This window comes from Protomyctophum parallelum, assembly GCF_964188405.1.
Source record: "Protomyctophum parallelum genome assembly, chromosome: 4".
Lineage (NCBI taxonomy): Eukaryota > Metazoa > Chordata > Actinopteri > Myctophiformes > Myctophidae > Protomyctophum > Protomyctophum parallelum.
The window spans coordinates 9,272,134-9,290,906 of NC_139700.1; the positions used below are offsets into that span (position 1 = coordinate 9,272,134).

The 18,773-nt window shown below is 43.3% G+C and overlaps 1 protein-coding gene across 1 annotated transcript; it reads left to right on the top strand.

Moving 5' to 3' along the window:
- Positions 1–870: 870 nt before the first annotated feature.
- LOC310858079 (uncharacterized protein) lies at positions 871–14,261 on the top strand (the record flags this gene model as incomplete). The annotated part of the gene is made up of 23 exons (XM_083764138.1): positions 871–917; positions 1,267–1,558; positions 3,317–3,417; positions 3,976–4,105; positions 4,247–4,369; positions 4,963–5,088; positions 5,719–5,823; positions 5,937–6,128; positions 6,937–7,157; positions 7,929–8,193; positions 8,282–8,353; positions 8,442–8,504; positions 8,604–8,709; positions 8,881–8,938; positions 9,090–9,174; positions 9,421–9,494; positions 9,649–9,733; positions 9,864–9,960; positions 10,131–10,213; positions 10,669–10,761; positions 11,012–11,314; positions 11,757–11,930; positions 13,995–14,261. The coding sequence occupies 23 exons, from the start codon at positions 871–873 to the stop codon at positions 14,001–14,003; spliced, it is 2,904 nt and encodes a 967-aa protein (XP_083620264.1). The 3' UTR covers positions 14,004–14,261.
- Between the last annotated feature and the right edge of the window lie 4,512 nt (positions 14,262–18,773).

An 18,773-nucleotide genomic window follows, 5' to 3' on the forward strand; every position in this document is an offset into this window, starting at 1 on the left:
TGCATCCCCAGTAGCCTACAAAATCATGCTGTAATTAGTTTCCTAGTAAGTTATATGTTGACTGTATAAGTTCTGGCTGGCGGCCATCATTATTTAAATAATCCTGATATTGATTTGAAGCCATATTATATAATATGGCTTCAAATCAATATCACGATTATACAAATAAAAATAAATTGATATATTCTTGGTTATTCAATATATTCTTGACCCAATAGTGTGAATATTTTGTTGATGTACTGTATTACCATATTGTACGTTTCATATTTCTTAACCTTGTGTTGATAGGGTTCTAGCAATATGTCTATCTACTGGACAGGTATATAGAACAAATGATAGGCTACAGAATAACCATCACCAAAATCTCTATAGTACATAGATCTGACAAGTTATGGCTGCATGCATTGTTCATAGCCTATATATGTGTTAGTGGCTGCTGAGCACACAAACAAATAGGAAAGTCCAGGACATCAGTTCTAGGAATAGATGCCTCCTCAGGGCCACTGTATGTAGCACCGTTGTGTGACAATGAAGCTATCCCTGTCTCTTCTTCCACTGATCACTGGACAGAGCCAGGCCGTTGACATGTGGGGAGATAAGGATTGTAGTGCTCTCTCACTTACAAAGCGCAGTGAAGGTTGGGAAGATTGGGAACCAGGAGGAATCTTTAGACGTCCATTCAGGTCTACAAGCCCACGTTCTCTTACTGATCTAGATATGTGGGAGTGGGACACCAAGTCTCGCTTTAACGCTGAGGTAAGGACCAGTTGTGTTTGGTGTTTATATTGTTTCTTTTAGGGGTTTTTTGGGTGAAATATATTGCGTTATTATTGTTATTGTTGTTTATGTTAGTCCTCAGCATGGTGTGGGATGGCAAATATCTCTGGATCAGGTTATCTGTCCAAAGTCAGCACAAGGTGAGAAGAAGATGGCTTTTTAAACCTATCTGTATTCATGTTTAATTACAGTATATTGTGTGTTATTTTGTATTGTATTATTGTTCTTATGGCTACTGTGCAGCACAACTATGTTGTTTTAAAATGTGCTCATAATGTAAACTCTAAACTAACTAATTTTTTAGGTGCTAGCCCCTCCAATACATGGCTTTTGAAGATTCCGTATTCAACATGTGGGATTGTGGGAGTCTATGAGATATTTTGTTTGTTTAGGGCACTTATAATATAAATAGTTTGCCAGCCAAGTCTATGGACTTTAATGTTTGTTTAGAGCACTAAATCACAACGTGTGATTATGTGTTCTCTATAGCACGTCTGGTAGCAGTGGTGGCTTCAGACAAAATGAGCCAGCCATGAGACGACGGTGGAACTCCATGTCCCGCCTGGCTCCGGAGGGAGCGCCGCACTCCTTTACTACTCCTTCCCCTGGAGCTGAATTGCGGGCTGCCCTGGAGGAGAGTGGCTTCAGACGGTCAGCGCTAGTGCAAAGGCTGCGTGAAGCTCATGGGCGTCTGGACTACAGCACAGATCTGCTTAAGACCAAAGACACACAGCTTCAACACGGCAGGGGCACCACACAGCTCCTGGACATGAAACACAAGGTATATATACCTATGTAGCTACTGGATATGACCACCACACAGCCCCCCCCCCCCCCCTCTTTTACATGGTGTGCCGTGTGCATCTAGGGTTGGTGTGTGTGTGTGTGTGGTTGAGAATGTTCCGCGGTCACAAGAGCGTAAGTGCTGACCAGGTGTAACTCCTAGCTTCAGGAGGAGTGTAGTCTTGACTAAAGGCAAGTTAAAAGATAAGCTTAGTTTTAAGGCTTAGGTTTATACAGTATTCTTATACGGACTTGACTGTATTTTTTTATCCGACAAAGAATGATTCTGGCACGATGTCTTATAAAGGAGGAGGTGACGTAACGACTAGGTAGTCGTGATGTCAACCCTGACACAGTGTGTGTGTGTGTGTGTGTGTGTGTGTGTGTGTGTGTGTGTGTGTGTGTGTGTGTGTGTGTGTGTGTGTGTGTGTGTGTAATACACAGACAGAGACAGTCCATAGGAAATAATACAAGCATTCACTTTGTATCCAATAGGATACTTGTAGGTTTCCCCCAGCAGCAAACAAATGGACGTTTCGACCCGGAGGCCTTCCTCTGCCTCAGAGTCAGTTGTCTCTGAGCCGGAGGCCTTCCTCTGCCTCAGAGTCAGTTGTCTCTGAGCCGGAGGCCTTCCTCTGCCTCAGAGTCAGTTGTCTCTGAGCCGGAGGCCTTCCTCTGCCTCAGAGTCAGTGGTCTCTGAGCCGGAGGCCTTCCTCTGCCTCAGAGTCAGTTGTCTCTGAGCCGGAGGCCTTCCTCTGCCTCAGAGTCAGTTGTCTCTGAGCCGGAGGCCTTCCTCTGCCTCAGAGTCAGTTGTCTCTGAGCCGGAGGCCTTCCTCTGCCTCAGAGTCAGTTGTCTCTGAGCCGGAGGCCTTCCTCTGCCTCAGAGTCAGTTGTCTCTGAGCCGGAGGCCTTCCTCTGCCTCAGAGTCAGTGGTCTCTGACCCGGAGGCCTTCCTCTGCCTCAGAGTCAGTTGTCTCTGAGCCGGAGGCCTTCCTCTGCCTCAGAGTCAGTTGTCTCTGAGCCGGAGGCCTTCCTCTGCCTCAGAGTCAGTTGTCTCTGACCCAGAGGCCTTCCTCTGCCTCAGAGTCAGTTGTCTCTGACCCGGAGGCCTTCCTCTGCCTCAGAGTCAGTTGTCTCTGACCCAGAGGCCTTCCTCTGCCTCAGAGTCAGTTGTCTCTGACCCGGAGGCCTTCCTCTGCCTCAGAGTCAGTTGTCTCTGAGCCGGAGGCCTTCCTCTGCCTCAGAGTCAGTTGTCTCTGAGCCGGAGGCCTTCCTCGGCGTAAAAATTGTAGAGACAACTGACATTATTCATGACTAAACTGAAGTCACAGCACGGCCTGTTCCCTGATTCAAATTAATTTTTGAGGGGCGTTAGCCCCTCCTATATACAGGTTTAATGTTTGTTTTTCCTTAGACAAACATTAAAAACGCCATTGACAATGGACAGAGTTTAATGTTTGTTTTGTCACTAACACAAACATTAAATGCCATTAACAATGAACAGAGTTTAATGTTTGTTTTGTCTGTGTTTGTTTTGTCCTCGATGTTGCAAGATGATAAGAGCGCCCCTCACTTCACACAGGTGTGATTTTTATAGTCTGCCCTCTGTTGGCTGTTAATTGCCTTGATAGGAATGGTTCTGGATTCTTCTTTATCCTTATCGTACAACTTTCTGGAAATTATGTCCGGCGAGTGTCACCGTCTCATGAGAAAGTGTAAAATAAAGCTTGGTTTCCTTCTATGCTATGTTCCACAGCAGCTGGCAGAAGCAGTGAATGCCCTTGAGCACGAGAAGGAGAAGGAGGAGGCCGAGCTGTGGTTTGAGGAGAACCGACTGCGTGGAGAGATCCAAGAAAAGTCAGTATGAGACTATGAGGACACCAAACCACAGGCTCCATTTTCATCACCGCTAAGCGCTAAACCCCTTATCCCTAAATTTATTTGCCTTTTATTTTACTATTTTGCTAAACATTTTTAAATAGTTGAAATGGCCAGTCTACAAGCTCACAACGTGTCAATGTAGATTGGCTAGTTGAACTATTCGAAAATGTTTTTCAAAATAGTAAAAAAGGGCAAAGAAGTTTAGGTATAAGGGGTTTAGCGGTGACGAAAAATGTACCCTAGCATCCCTATTCTGAGGCAAACATTCAGCAAAAAAGCAGTTATACAACTCACAGTACATCGTAATGCGACATGACGCATTGTGAGCTTGTGGATATTAAATACCATTTTCAGCAAAGAGATTCAAAGAGAGCCCTGGGGGACCCCAGTCAACTTCGTACTGGATATAAGGTTTAAGTAGTTTAAATGGGCTCTTGATAAATCTACCGTGATGTTTACTTGCAGATCAGCTTTTTTATTTTGACTCGAGGAGTCCCTAAATTATCAGTATTTGTTGTGAAATCTTCTTGCAAGGGTCCTGCAGCTGGAGATGGACATGTTGAACATGAGGTCATCTTTGGCAAAAGGCAGCATCGCCCAACACGCCGACCCAGTTACCAGAATGTTACCTTCACCTGCTATAACAAAAGACCTTTACAGAGAGGTGTGTGCAATTTAATGAGTTCTATGTGGAACGATCCACCTGCCATGCTACCACGGTACAACTCTGATAGAATAACTGACTTACTCAGCCAGTCTGATGCCACTAATACTGCCACATTGGCCTTGCACTGTTTTCATCCAGGAGAAACAGGAGGCTGACAGAGAGCTGAGCAAGCTGAAAGAGGCTCTAAGGGTGGCTGAGGTGAGGTCAGAAGAGACAAGTCAAGCCCTCCAGCAACTCAAGTCTGCTAAAGAGATCAGTACGGTAAAGTGAAATCTAAACACCCCATATTGAAGGTGAAGGTGAGATACAGGAGTGAGAGAGAACAGAGAAGGCAGAGTGAGAGAGAGAGAGTGATAGAGAGACACTGAGAGAAAGCGAGAGAGAGAGAGAGAGAGAGAGAGAGAGAGAGAGAGAGAGGGCATGCTGCTGTGACATCACTGTTTGTGTGGACAGAAGTTAAATTCTATGTTGTTCAATTTGTTAATAAACCATATAATAAACCATTAGCATGAACCACATGGCAGCAGAGTTGTGATAACTACAAACAACACTACTGATTGTAAAACTACAGAACTAAAATACTTACATGGCACGTATACTGTATAGTTCACGCACGCACGCACACACACACACACACTACATTTGTGCCCATGACACGCAAGACACGCATAACCCCCACCAATACCCCCACCCGAGTGCTCGTTATTATCATCCGAGCAGCCATCAGCTGGGTGAAGCTGAAACTGAATTGATTTGCCTATGTGTGTGTGTGTGTGTGTGTGTGTGTGTGTGTGTGTGTGTGTGTGTGTGTGTGTGTGTGTGTGTGTGTGTGTGTGTGTGTGCTGAGCTCGTAGGTGCAGCAGTCGTTGTTGAGTCAACTGGATGAAGCGAAACAGATGCTCCAGCGCTCTGTGAGGGCCCACAACGAGGCACAGGAGGAACTGAGCGAGGCTCGCAGCAGACTGGGACAGGCCTGCCTGGTGAGTGACGTCTTAACAACCCATTCTGACCTGAGATCAGATTCTAAAAATGTCTTCTATACCTCCTGACAGTTTTCTGAAAAAGCTATGTTTCTATGTCAGTCGTTCTTCGATTTTTTCAAAAATAGCAGACCTGCTATTTTTCAATGCGGGGTCATCGCCATCATGCTGGCTTGTGGTGGACATTTCTTTAATCAAAATTCTATTTTTGCCATGGACATACAAAATGAGTAGTCATATCTGTAACTCTCAGTGCACAAATGTATGTATTTCTACACTCTCTATGTGCCATACATAGTGTTATGGTAAATCAGTGTCATGCATATTCTGAAGGAGATTGACATTCAATATTGGGTTTGATCAAAATAAGAATATTATAATGGTGTGTAAAAACTAACGGGTCCATTTGGTTCAACTCTCAGAGTTACAGTCCCATAAGCGTCCCATTTGGTTCCTAACTATCATTTTGCTGGGGACCCCCCTGGAACTCCCTCAAGGACCCCTATATGGTCCCCAGACCCCACTTTGGGAACCACTGGTCTACGGACTAACGGACATATTGATGACCCGTAAACACGCTCAGCACAATTAACACTATTAACACTATTTCAATCTTGTTATGTCCGAAAGGAAAAAGACCTCTTGTCCAACCAAGTGCTAAGACTGGAGGACAGCATAGAAGACCTGAAGGCAGAAGCATCGGGGGCTCAGACAGAGAAGGACCGCCTTGTTCAGGTCTTCTTCTCACATACAGAAGAGTCATTTTTGAGCTATATCTAAACTCAACTCAACTATGTTATACATGGGAGCCCATGAGACATGTATGTGTGTGTGATATGTTTTCATAGGAGAAAGCAGATCTGCGCCAGAGGGCCCAGGAGCTGGAGCTGCAGTCACAGCAGAGAGCAAAGCAAGGCGAGGAGGGCCTCACTGACCAAGTGTGTGAACTCCATAGGGAGCTGTCTGAAGCCAAGACCCACAGCAACCAGAAGGAGCAGGAATCTGTCCAACTGAAGAAAGAACTGGTGTTTGTCAGAGAGGTGAGAATGCACATAAAATGGTGCAGAGTTGCCTGGTAAACTATCCCGGTCATTTCATTTTCTTTCAGCAGACTGGTCTGTGAATGAAAAGTGAATTCCGAAACTGCCTCCCCCTGGCCAGCCGGGGCGCCTGATGGAGGGGAAAGAAACTGGTTGGAATAACGTGTTCCTTCCACGCGCTACGTCCAACCAGGGAAACTCCCCCCTGTCAGGTGTAAAGGAGCAACTTGGACACTCAAGCATGAAGGAAGCATGAGTTCAAGTCCGTTGCTCTCCCCAGGTTGGCGGAGGGTGTGTAGAGCCCAGGATCACATTAGATGATTGACACAGGGGTGAAAAATGGGTTACAAAATCGTGGGATAAAAAATATATTTAAAAAAAATAGAAAAGTGAATTCCGTGACCGGGATGGTTTACCAGGCTAGTGCTGATCGAGCACCAATGATTGATTCCCTTTCTTTGTTGGTTTTCATTCTTTCTTCATATGGTTATGGAGATAGATCATTAATTCGTCATCAGGTTTTGGAAGGTTACATAATTTCTTTTTACATTATCAGATTACATATTACCTCCATAATTCAGTATAATTAATAATGTAATCTGAATACTTTAACAGCTATTGATTTTGGGGGAATTCCAAAACATTTTGCCAAAAATTACAAGATTACATTACAAATTACTGAATTGAAATGAAATCTCAATTTGAAGTTTGAAAACAGAAATGTTATGTGTCTTTTTCCCATGTTTTTGTTTTGGCTTTTCTGTTTTCTTATGATACTTTACATACTTTTACTCACTTTCGCCTTTAGGTAAATGAAAAACTGACATGTGAGCTTGAACTGGTCAAACAGTGCCTGGACACGTCACAGAGCCAGCTTCATGACCTGTCGGCAGAGAAGGTCATCCTCACCAATCAGATCACGACAAAGGACTCTCAACTGATTGGAGGAAATGAGGACTTACATAGCAAAGTTAACAAGGAAGTACAGGCAGAGTTAACAGAGATGAGAGAAACCTGTCGCCAGCTCAGGTAAGTTACTGAACAACCGTTACCCATAATCTAATATCTCAAGACATTAATTTGCAATGAAAATGTTTCAGCACGATTGCTGTTTAGTTGAATAAGAGCTCTCCTTGCTTGGAGGCAGGAGCTTTAGACAGGCCCAGAAGCAATCAAATTAGCAAGGGGCATGGCCATGAAGCCTGATTTCCTGTTATTCATGCATTGAAACAAGCTTGTCCTGTGAGGTTGAAAAATAAAAATCACACCCGTGTGAACTGAGTGGTGCAACTCCCCCCCCCCCCCCCCTCCTCTCTCTCTCTCTCTCTCTCTCTCTCTCTCTCATTAGCAGGCAACAGTACAGCACTATCTCTCTCTCTGTTTCTGGCACAACATTGCCCCTACTGGTACTCATAGTCATACTCGTGCTCATTAACGTCACATACATAGGCGGACGACACATAGGCGGACACGGACATTGCTGTTCCTTGGAGTGGTTGCACCACTCAAAAATAAAATAACAGAATGGGTTTCCAAATAGCATATTCTGCTGCTTAAATCAAGAGTTTGTTTCACCCGGTAGAGCGCATAATTATACCATTATAAGGGTCAGATCGAGTTGGAGTCTGATCCTAGGCCTTTTACTGCATGTCGATCCCCATTTTTCTCTCCTGCCATTTCCTGTCTCTCTCCACTATCAGTATCAACAAGGCTTGAGAATGCCCCTTTCCAGTTAGGAAACAAAGTAATTGGACATTCCCTTGCTAATTAAGGCTCGGTTGAAATTCTGTGTCTAACCAGAGAACGTCAGGATGCCCAGGAGTCGGAAAAGCTGAGGTTGCAAGAGCGATGCCTGCATTTGGAGTCAGAGGTCCTGGAGAAGGAGGAGGAACTGCACGTGAAGCAGGAGGAGCATGAGCAGCTAGAGGCCCAGAGGCTCCAGGGCATGGAGGAGCTACGAGCTGTGGCCTCACACTGGTCTGAGAAGTGGCAGGATGTCGCTTTGACCCTGCACTCCACACAGGGTCAGCTGGAGGAACTCAAGCAGAGGGATCCAGGAAATAAAGTAAGACTATAGTGTCTACCTAGATGCCTACCTACAGGGGTTGGCTGGTAAATCTAACATAGATTTCTTTCATTTGTCTTTTTTTTAGATCCAAGAGGAAGCCACGCGACTGGTGGCAGAAATCGAGAGACTTCAAAGAGACAAGAAGAAAGACAGGCGAGTGTGTACCAATATGTTCATCATTTATATTTGAAGTTCCATATTGTATTTGCAATTATTTGACAGCTAATCTTTTCCTCCTCAGGGAGGAAATTGAGAGTCTGATGAGATACAACAAAGCCAATGCAGAGACAGAACTGAACAAAGTTAAGGTAGTGTGCGTGCTAATCCTTGTGTAATCATCACAGGATTAGAGGCTGCAGTGGTAGATTTATTCAGGTCATATCACTATACATATTTGTCCCCTGCAGAAGGACTCTGTTTCACTGCTGCGGGTTGAGCTTGAAGCTTGTAAACAAGAACTGGAACTTGAGAGGAGCATGAGCCAGTCACTGCTTCACAGACAAAAAGAAAAAGGTTCTTGAACTAAAATACATATTTTTGTGATATGTATGGCTTGCTTTTAATCTCTAATCTATAGATGAAAGAAGTGAGAGAACAAGTGAGAGAACAAGAGAACATGTTAATATCAGTAATAAGCACAAGAGGTCGTTTTACTGACATGACACTGTATACTGATATATGCAGGTGACAAAGCTGTGCAGACTGGAGACAAAGAGACAGTGACAACAGAGATGATTGTCGGGTACGTACGCAAATTGTTAATACAGTCTTGCGGAACATGCCACACCAGCATAATTTCCTCTGCCTGTATACCTTTATGAGTGACAAGTAAACCCACCTTGATGTTGAAATCTAAACTTTATCATTTCTTTCTCTGCTGTAATATGGCATAGGATGCCACCACAGATACCCACTACAGGCACCTCTACAATGTCACAGAGACCCTCAGCCTCAAACGGCCAAACAAATTCACCACAGGTACTGATGCAAGGAACAACTCAAAATGTCCCTAATAATAATAATAATAATAATTACATAATAAACGGTATATTTGGCCTGTGCAGATGAAAATGTTATTAAATTATTTGATTTGTTTGATTAACAGTTTCACCCCTATATACAAACAATGAAAATAGAAAGCATTTGAGTAACCTTTGTCCGTCGTGACACCGTCGTGCAACAAATGTATGAATTTTGAATTAGGCTTTGCTTGTTGATTGACAGGTGTCTCTGCAGGGCAGTGTGGTTCAAAGATTGGAGCAGCAGTTGACAGAAAGAGAGGAGGTACTGAGGGCAAAGTATGTTTTATTCAATTCATTATACAATAGATCATTCATAATAGATTGCCGAAAACCAACCATTAAAGATGCTGTCCAATAGGCGAGACAATTGTTTAAAAAAGAATAGTATGGCGAACTGACACATTAATAACTGTCCTATTTCATGTGGCAGGGAACAGGCTTTGAAGTGCTTGGAAAGGCTAAGAGAGGTGGAAAAAACGGAAGCTCAAATCAAGATTTCTGCACTGGAGCTCAAGGTAATTACAGCCTAAACTGAAACGCTCTCTGCTACGAACTGTAGTAATAAAGACTGTCAAAGAAGAGAATTATACCACACAAGAGCAAATCCCCCATTTAATCTTTCCTTCGCTGTCTGTGATGGTGCAGCTTTTGAAGTCCAGGGGAAAGGCAGCGGCAGATGGTCAAGCCGATGGAGGTCAAACAGATGTACCAGCCGACCACACACCGAGGGCTCAACAAGAGGGTATGAGTGAGCTATGCATCGGGGAGGAAGGCTACTTGGGACATTGCATCTATAGTACTTAATGGATAAACATGATTAAAATAAGCTCATAGTCTACATATAGTGTCATGTAATTCCAGTTTGTCCACATGGCCCTCGATCGTTCTTCTCATGTCTCTATATGTCTGTAGACAGCCGAAAGAAAGCCGGCCAGCTGCAACAGGATAATGACCAGGAAGTCCAAAAGCTACAAAAACTGAGGCAGCTTCACCAGGTAGACATGCGGCTTCACCAGGTAGACATGCGGCTTCACAAAAACAGTGTTTCAAAACGGTGTGTTGTACCAGCTACTGAGCCATATAATAAAAAATTTTAAAGATGTATTTATTGATAATGCAGACATCATCATTTACAACAATGAATTACAGAGTCATGATTTTTTTTTTTTTAAACAAGACAAACTCAAAAAAGAAAAGACAAAAAACAGTCAAAACAAACCCACCCCCCCCCCAACCCCAGAAAGGAAAATATAATACATTCTTAGCGGGATTACAGAAAAAGCAAAATCCCACCCATAATGCACGCAATGTGGTGCAATGTGATAAATTGTGAGCTTGCAGAGCTACCATTTTCGCTGAGCACCAAGATGTGCAACCAAGTATAAATCAGGTGTAGTAAGTTTCTCTCACAGTGGAGGCAATGACAAAGGATGTCTGTTTTTACTCACAGGGCAATGATGAGTCTCTCGAAAGCAAGAAAGATAAAACAATCTGTCCAGTGAATGTAGACCCCGAACAGCAGAGGAGAATGGTCATGGAGCAGGTATGTATAACAATATACACAAGAATAAGTTTAAATCAATATTGTTACCTAAATTATATATCTATGCACTGACTTTATTATTGCTTCTCTGCACTGGATTGATGACACCAAAGTAATTGTCCAAATAATGACAACATTTTAAATCCATAGTGATACATCTGTTCATTTTAGAGTAGTAAGTAGTAATGTACAGTGTAAGCCTGCTGTGGATACTGTAATACAATACTGTATCCAATCATCACATGTGTAGCTGAAGAGCCTGTTGAAGGATCGAGAAGACCAGGGGAAGATCAATGCACCGACTGCAGGTACCCCCCTGGGGCAAGACCAGACTGCAGGTACCCCCCTGGGGCAAGACCAGACTGCAGGTACCCCCCTGCAGACTGCAGGTACCCCCCTGGGGCAAGACCAGACTGCAGGTACCCCCCTGGGACAAGACCAGACTGCAGGTACCCCCCTGCAGACTGCAGGTACCCCCCTGCAAGACCAGACTGCAGGTACCCCCATGCAGACTGCAGGTACCCCTCTGCAAGACCAGACACCCAAGTCTAAGGTAAAGCTTTCCCCCAATGTTTTCTACATAAATTGTGTTCATATTGCATCATTAGACACACATTCAGGAGAGATTCCTGGTTAAAATGATGTAAAACACACATTTTCCTAGATGTGGTATTCAAAATGTTATGCTTCCAACCATGAGGCTTGACAGAAAATACAGCACTGTTGCACTGATCATTGAGAATGCCCCGGACACCAGTGGTGGAAAGCAACTAAGAAACTACTTAAGTACTGTACTTAAGTAAACCTTTGAGGCAAATATTGTACTTTTACTCCACTACATTTATTTGATAACTTTAGTTACTAGTTACTTTGTAGATTTTGATTACAAAACATACATTAACCACTTCAGCCCTATACATGTTGGCCTATTGGTATTGATACTTTTGCTTTAGTAACACATTTGAGTACTTTTCCCACCACTGCTGCTCATTCAGAATGCACCGGACACACAGAGGAGTCAGAGACATGACAGACAGCAGGAGGTGCAGAGGGATCGGAGCCAGCAGCATTGGCTGGGCCTAGAGCCTCTGTTTGAAGAAGAGGAGGAGGAGGAGGAGGAGGAGGAGGAGGCACTCCTCAGGGAAGAGCTCCACAATAGAACCCAGCAGGTTTGAACCTATTCAGTTAAGAGTGAATCGCTGTGTGCAGGGTGAGGGGTTATTGGCTATTTGGCTCACAGGTTCAGTCTGCTTTTTACAACCAGCATGTCATGATCCAGTGCACTTCCGCAAGACACATCAACATAAAATCATCCCGGACTGGGGTTTTTCAATAAAGAGGTTCAGAGTCAAAGCAAAGCCCTAGAATGCTTACAGTATGGGGAAAAAAAACTAAGTTACAATATTAGTTCATGGAAATTCACCATGTTGTGTGTATAGCGCTTACCGCCCGATCCTGCGTCCTTCCACCAAGATGTGAGCCTCATCTGAGGAGAGGTTCAGCAAACATTCATAGCACTAGGCTGATCCTGGGCTGATCAGACCATGCAGGGCTGCTGCCACTCTGGCACAATCAAATCAAATCATTTATTTGTGTGCCAGTTAATGATGACAATACTGAAAAGGGTATCTTTGAAAGACAAAGAAGAGGTCCTGCACACTGTCAGACACTTTTTGCTCTTTATTAGGTCGACGTTTCAGGACAGACAATGCCTTTTTGAGGTGTGCATCGCCTATTGCTATAAAATGATGACAAATGAAAATGAAAACTTTAAAATTACGTTCAGAAGCCTTAGTAGGTATTAATTAACCCATTCTGACCTGAGATCAGATTCATACGAGGTTTCCGCCGGACACACGCTGGTCTGATGAACCCATTCTGACCTGAGATCAGATTCTAAAAAATGTCAGTCGTTCTTCGATTTTTCAAAAAATAGCAGACCTACAAGCTCGTATCGCGCCACTCGGTGGCGCGATACGAGCTTGTAGATCTGCTATTTTTCAATAGCTAAAGCATAACATGATGCCAACACCAAAATGGGTGCCCGGTCAGAATGGGTTAAAGTGTCTTTAGTTTATTTCAAACCAACGTCTTAAAGACATCAACAATTGTCAACATGCAGATATGTATATTCTGAAGTTTTTACTTTTCAGGTTTGTTGTTTTGGGTTTGCTTGGTGAAGTTGTTCTTTCAAGGTTTATTGGAACTTGCTCTAAAAACTTTGAATGTAACTTTCTGAAGACAGCAGACAAAGTGACAGAAAATGTAATAATAAAAAAGGTATCCAATCCAACCACTGTTCCCCCTGCCAGATGTCAGCTATGAGCATGGAACTCAGCAGTCTGAAGGGCAGAAATGAGAATCTTCTGCAAGGTGAAGTTGTGAACGAAGCGGTCACCATCAGTAGTCCATTGTTTCTCTAGGAGACATGTGAAAACCCTTGTCAACATCCGGTCAGCTGTTTACAGCACTATAAAGGGTCAAAGCAAATTGAAAACAACCCAACCTGATGATAAATGTTTCTCTGAAAGTTTATGCTGCCTGTTTTCAACAGGTACAAAAGGATGTTCACAAAGGTTGGAACATTCAGGTCAGCTAGATGTGTGCCGTGAGTCACCTGTGTTTTCTGTGTGAAGGGATATAAGGGTTTAATTGTCTCTTTGGGAGTATTCTGTGTGCAGGTCACAGAGACATATCCACAAATGGCCACATTGTATAGTGTATACTGTACAGTATAATCAGACTGTGCTGAGTGGAGTGGAGCACATTAAAAGAAAATGAGAAAACACCTATTCACCACAGACAATCCATTGAGTGTATAAGTCTCTGTTCCAAATTTGTGTTAAATGTATTTATTCACATGCACCTCAAATCACTTACACCAGTGTTTCTCAAGAAAGCTTTATGTCAAGGAACTCAAATTGATATGTATTTGGACCCCCATTTGAAAATATTTAGCTTATCAGAGTTTAGTCAACTTTGTCCCGATTTTTCAAATTGCAGATTTGCAAGCTCACGGCGTTGTATCATAACACGTTAACTTGTGAGGGCTTCAATAATTTGTTTTGTTGCTGGGGACCCCCTGGAACCTCCTTAAATTAAGGACCCCTGGGGGTCCCTGGAGAACACTTTGAGAACCACTGATTTACACATTTAGGAATAACCCTGCCTATGTCCATTCGGATATGCATAGCTTCATCGGCGTACATTTCTGTCCCATATGTGATTTATAGTCAAGCTAAGACTGCAGCAGCAGATCCAGGGCCTGTGTGGCGCCACGCCACCACAGCTGACACCCAAGGGGTCGTCAGCGAGGTCAGCCTCTCGGGGGGAGCGGGGCCTGCCTATCCTCTATCCAGATGGAATATTCCTGGCGAGGCTGATTGAAATCAGCAGCCCTGATGAAGACGAGGAGGAGGAGAGGAGACGCACAGCCTGAAGACTTATTGTTATTACTTACCGGTATATTACTAGGGCAAAGCGCTTACTATTTGGGGCAAACCAAATTAAATTCAACTATTTAACTTCCCTTTTCTTTTTTTCTTTTTTTGCATGACGCAAAAGGAATTTCTGCAAGGACTAATAAAGAATCTAAAGTACTGATACAATATAAGAATTGTTGAATTTGTTGAAAGTAATGAACCGGTAAGGGAGGCACAAACAGCTGTGTTTCTCTCTCTCTCTTGTTGGATTAATTTAATGGGGGAGAATATTCTGTTAATTTATACTCCATCGTACGACGGTATCACGTTGTGAGCTGTTCCATGCACGTGTGTGTGTGTGTGTGTGTGTGTGTGGTGGGTGTACACTGATTGGTCCTGCAGATTGCGAGATTAGCCTCTGCACACACACACACACACACACACACACACACACACACACAGTGTGAAAAATGTATCTCCGGCCTTCTAGCCTTGCAGAATTAAGATTAGAGTGGATAATGGCACATTTATAGGCAAAATCACAGCCCGTGCTCCCGAATATAAATATTGCACAAGAAACAAAAACAAAAAAAGAAAAATCTAATAATTACATAAGTACATATTTTACCATACTATATCTTTTTGTCAAAAATTAAAATAAAAACTCGAAAAGTAAGAATGAAATCATTCTTTAAACTGCAAAGTTGACAGTCCCATAATTATGACAAACTATTACCAAACTCTAAAATCTAAATGTAAAAATTGTTTAATAGTATCATGTTCTCAAGTAGCTATGGGGTGTGAACTTGGGGCGCTCTTATCATCATACATCATCATACTAAACATTCAACCAATCAAATCATCACAAATGCCATTCCGGCCATTCACTTTTGGAGTCGTCACTTTTCTGCCCTCACTTTTATCCTCAATATTGACCGTTACTTTGCTCAGCCAATCAAATCATCGTTATGGGGTGATCAGCCAATCAAATCATCATGTTTGTGTTCACACAAACAGACAAAGCTCGGCATAGGAGCCCCTCAAAAAGGAACAGTTTTGCACATACATGGTTTTCACCCGATAGCAGACGTCATATGATACGTATCCGCTGGTAAGTGGTTGTACTAGAGTAGCCTTAATGCTGGCCGAGACTTGATCTGTTAAATCAGAGATCTGGAGGTTGGGGAGGATTGGAACATTGTCGAGGGAGAGGGATTAAACCACACTGTCATTAAAAAAAGGGATGATCTCCGGCCTGCCTGTAAGACATGGTTTAATCCCCAACATTAAAAGCAAACATAGGGACTTAATTGCTTTACCTCCGCCCCTAAAAAGCAAAAGTCAGCTCAACCCAACCGCACATTAGCCCACATAATATTTCCACACATTATCCTCAATAGATCCCTTTGATCAGCCTTGATTTTTTCTTCTTCAATATCAGTTTGGCTGTACACAGTGGTGTAAAGTAACTAAGTATTTACTTAAGTACTGTATTTTACTTCTACTCCACTACATCTCCAGAGCCAGAATTTTTACTTTTACGCCACTACAATAATTTGAAAACTTTTTTTTTACTAGTTACTTTGGAGATTTTCATTTTGATTAGAAAACATACATTAACCACTTCATTGTCAGCTTGTAGATCGGCTATTTTCAAAAGATTTTGTATAGATTTTGAACTTGTGAAATGGGACATTCTGCAATATGAGTACTTTTACTTTTAGTACATTTTTAATACAGGACTTCTACTTGTAATGTTACAGTATATACATTGCAGTATTGATACTTTTACTTAAATAAAACAATTGAGTACTTTTTCCACCACTGGCTGTACATGTTGTGGACATAAATAGCTTGTTTTTACCTGGTACTGCGTGGTGTATGTGAGTGAGGTTGGCCTGGTTGTCTGGTCTGAGATCAAAGGCTTTGATGCGGCAGGCCAGGGTCTGATACTGAAGCAGCATCAAAAGCTGACCTAAGACCAGTGGTGGGCCACTAAACCCCTTTTCACATCAATGCATCCTGGGAGTTGTAGTGAAATGGTATCAGTTCCCAAAGCAGAGAGCAATAAGTATAAACGTGTCACTTCCGCTGCAGATAATGGCTTATGGAAAGCCTTTATGACATGCAACAGTCAGCAGTCAGCACCACCAAAAAATGTGTCTCAGTCAATTATTTCTATCCACTTATCGTTTCTGCAACAGTTTCCATGCTAATCTTTTCAAATGGAATCTTGATGGACCTGATGTGTCCTCGATGAACTCCTACGTGTATTTGTATTTTCCTATTAATAGCAAGAACCTTGATGGAAATAAGTCCAAGACTTTCTTGACATCAGGAATTGTTTTAATGAATTGTGTTTTCTTTTTGTGTCAAATTGTCTTTAAAACTAAATTAAATTAAAGTAAGAAATCCTTCCTTTCTACTACCTTTTTAACCTTCGTCTTGTTTGGGCTCAGCTCTTTGTTGCAATGGTATAGCTGATCTGCGTTCCAGTCTCTTCCGCTACACTGGACCTCAACTTCCCCCAACGGCAAGCCCCTCAGGCTGGGGAGGTCTCGTGTGTAGAGAGCCAGTCTGAGCAGGCAGCGCCGGAGCTCCTCGATGGAGCCCACGCTCAGAACCAGGACCAGGGTGGTGGGGGTCTCTGAGCTGAGCCTGCAGGGGGCAGAAGCGCGCACAGGGCAGGGGCGCAGAGGAGCCAGGCTTCCCAGCACGGACACATCCTCCAGCCTGTGGAGGGTCCCGCTGAGACCCAGCAGAGTGACCGTCAGGGTGCGCTGCTCTGCAGAGAAGGCCATAGTGAAGTGGACGCCGGGGTTGAGCGCCGAGGCTGGCCGACTGGTGCTGGCATCGGAGCCATAGTGCAGCATGGTGAGTGGGATGGGTTCCTCTGCAAAGACGGGAGGAGCAGAGCTGCATGGGCTAGTGAGTCTACTGTGCTCATCACAAGAAATGCTGTCTCCCGTCACGGTGCAGCGCCTCTCCAGAATCCTGCGTGTTCTGGATAGCAGTCCCAGTTTGGGAAGCGTTGGCAGAGTGCGGCTCTGGTCCATGGGCTTATAGAGGGGTGGGATAAGGGGTGGGGTACTGAGACGACGCAGAGGTGAGTGGGACTTAGGGTGTTCCTTCATCTCATAGCCAGGGTGGCCGTGAGAAAAGAATGACACAGGGGCGGAACTGTCCTCAGAAGGCCGAGAGCTGCTGCTGAAGGTTAAGGGATAGTCCAGAATATCTCCTGCATGGTGCTCACGCTGCTGGCCGACCACTGCTGCGGCTGAAGCAGGCGACGGACCCTGCTGGGCCAGACTCGCGGGGTCGGTGGCTGATGGCGACGGCATGTTCCTCCAGCACATGACACAGCCCAGCATCAAACACAGACAGAACAATATCAGGCCAGTCAGCAGCAGAACCTGGAGTTGAACTAACAAAGACAGAGTAACAAGAACGCATATCAGATCAGTGATGAGCTCTGACATTCTTACACCTCCACATTATTAACACATGGATTAACAAACCAGCATCACAATACGTTGCAAAGCAGTGGATTAGCAAAATAATACAGTGTAAATGTCGTTCATGAAATCCTCATGAAATCCTCAACCTGGTCTAGTATAACACAGATTGAGATTATGACGCAGTATGATATCCATACTTACAAATACAGTGCACAGGATGCAGATCTTACCTTCTAACTGTTTGGTGAACAAAACTTGCAACATAAGCCAGAAGAAGAGTATGACCATTATTCCCTCGATCATACCCTTACAACAGAACAGTAACACGGACTGCCACAGTGGCTGGCCTGGGTACTCTTCGTCATTGTAGGGCATGGTTCCTCCAAGTTCCTGAGTTTAGCTTGAGAAATGATCTAGGACATGCTCCATATCCAGTGTTGGGGAAGTTATTTTCACAATCAAATATATTACCTTCAGTTAAAAGTAATGACTGTAGTGACTGTACATTCCAAAATCACTTCATGTGCATGTTTCACAGACCACTCTTGAATGGAATGCTAAAGGATTAGGCACAGTATTAAATGGAAGAGGGGAGGCTAAACAGAATGGAGAATAACGTCATAGTATGTTATGTTACAGTAATGGTATTCAAATGATATTTTAGCAGCTTAACATTTTACTGTCACAAAAAAACTATATCAGTATGTGCAGGGCACTGCATATATATATACATATATACATATACATATACATATACATATATATATATATTTTTTTTTTAGTTTTTTGTGTGAAAGGTAGACTGCATTGTCATTAGCGTGCATTAATTTGCATTAATTTGTCAGAAGCTTTAAAAAAACACATTTCTAAAAGTAATGCTTTACTCGACATAGCCACTATAATTATATTACACAATCTGAAGAATGTATGCTTAACGCATAAAAGTAATATTACTAAATAATGTGTTACCTACAACACTGTACATATACAAATGCCCCTCACAAAAGTGTCCAAGTAGTTCAGGTTGCATTCTGGTAATGCTTCAGAGAGCATCAAGCCATTTTAGGCTTGGTGTTGCTGAAGTCACATAGCCAAGCAATCCAGATAACCGTATACACTCCTCTTTGTTGAT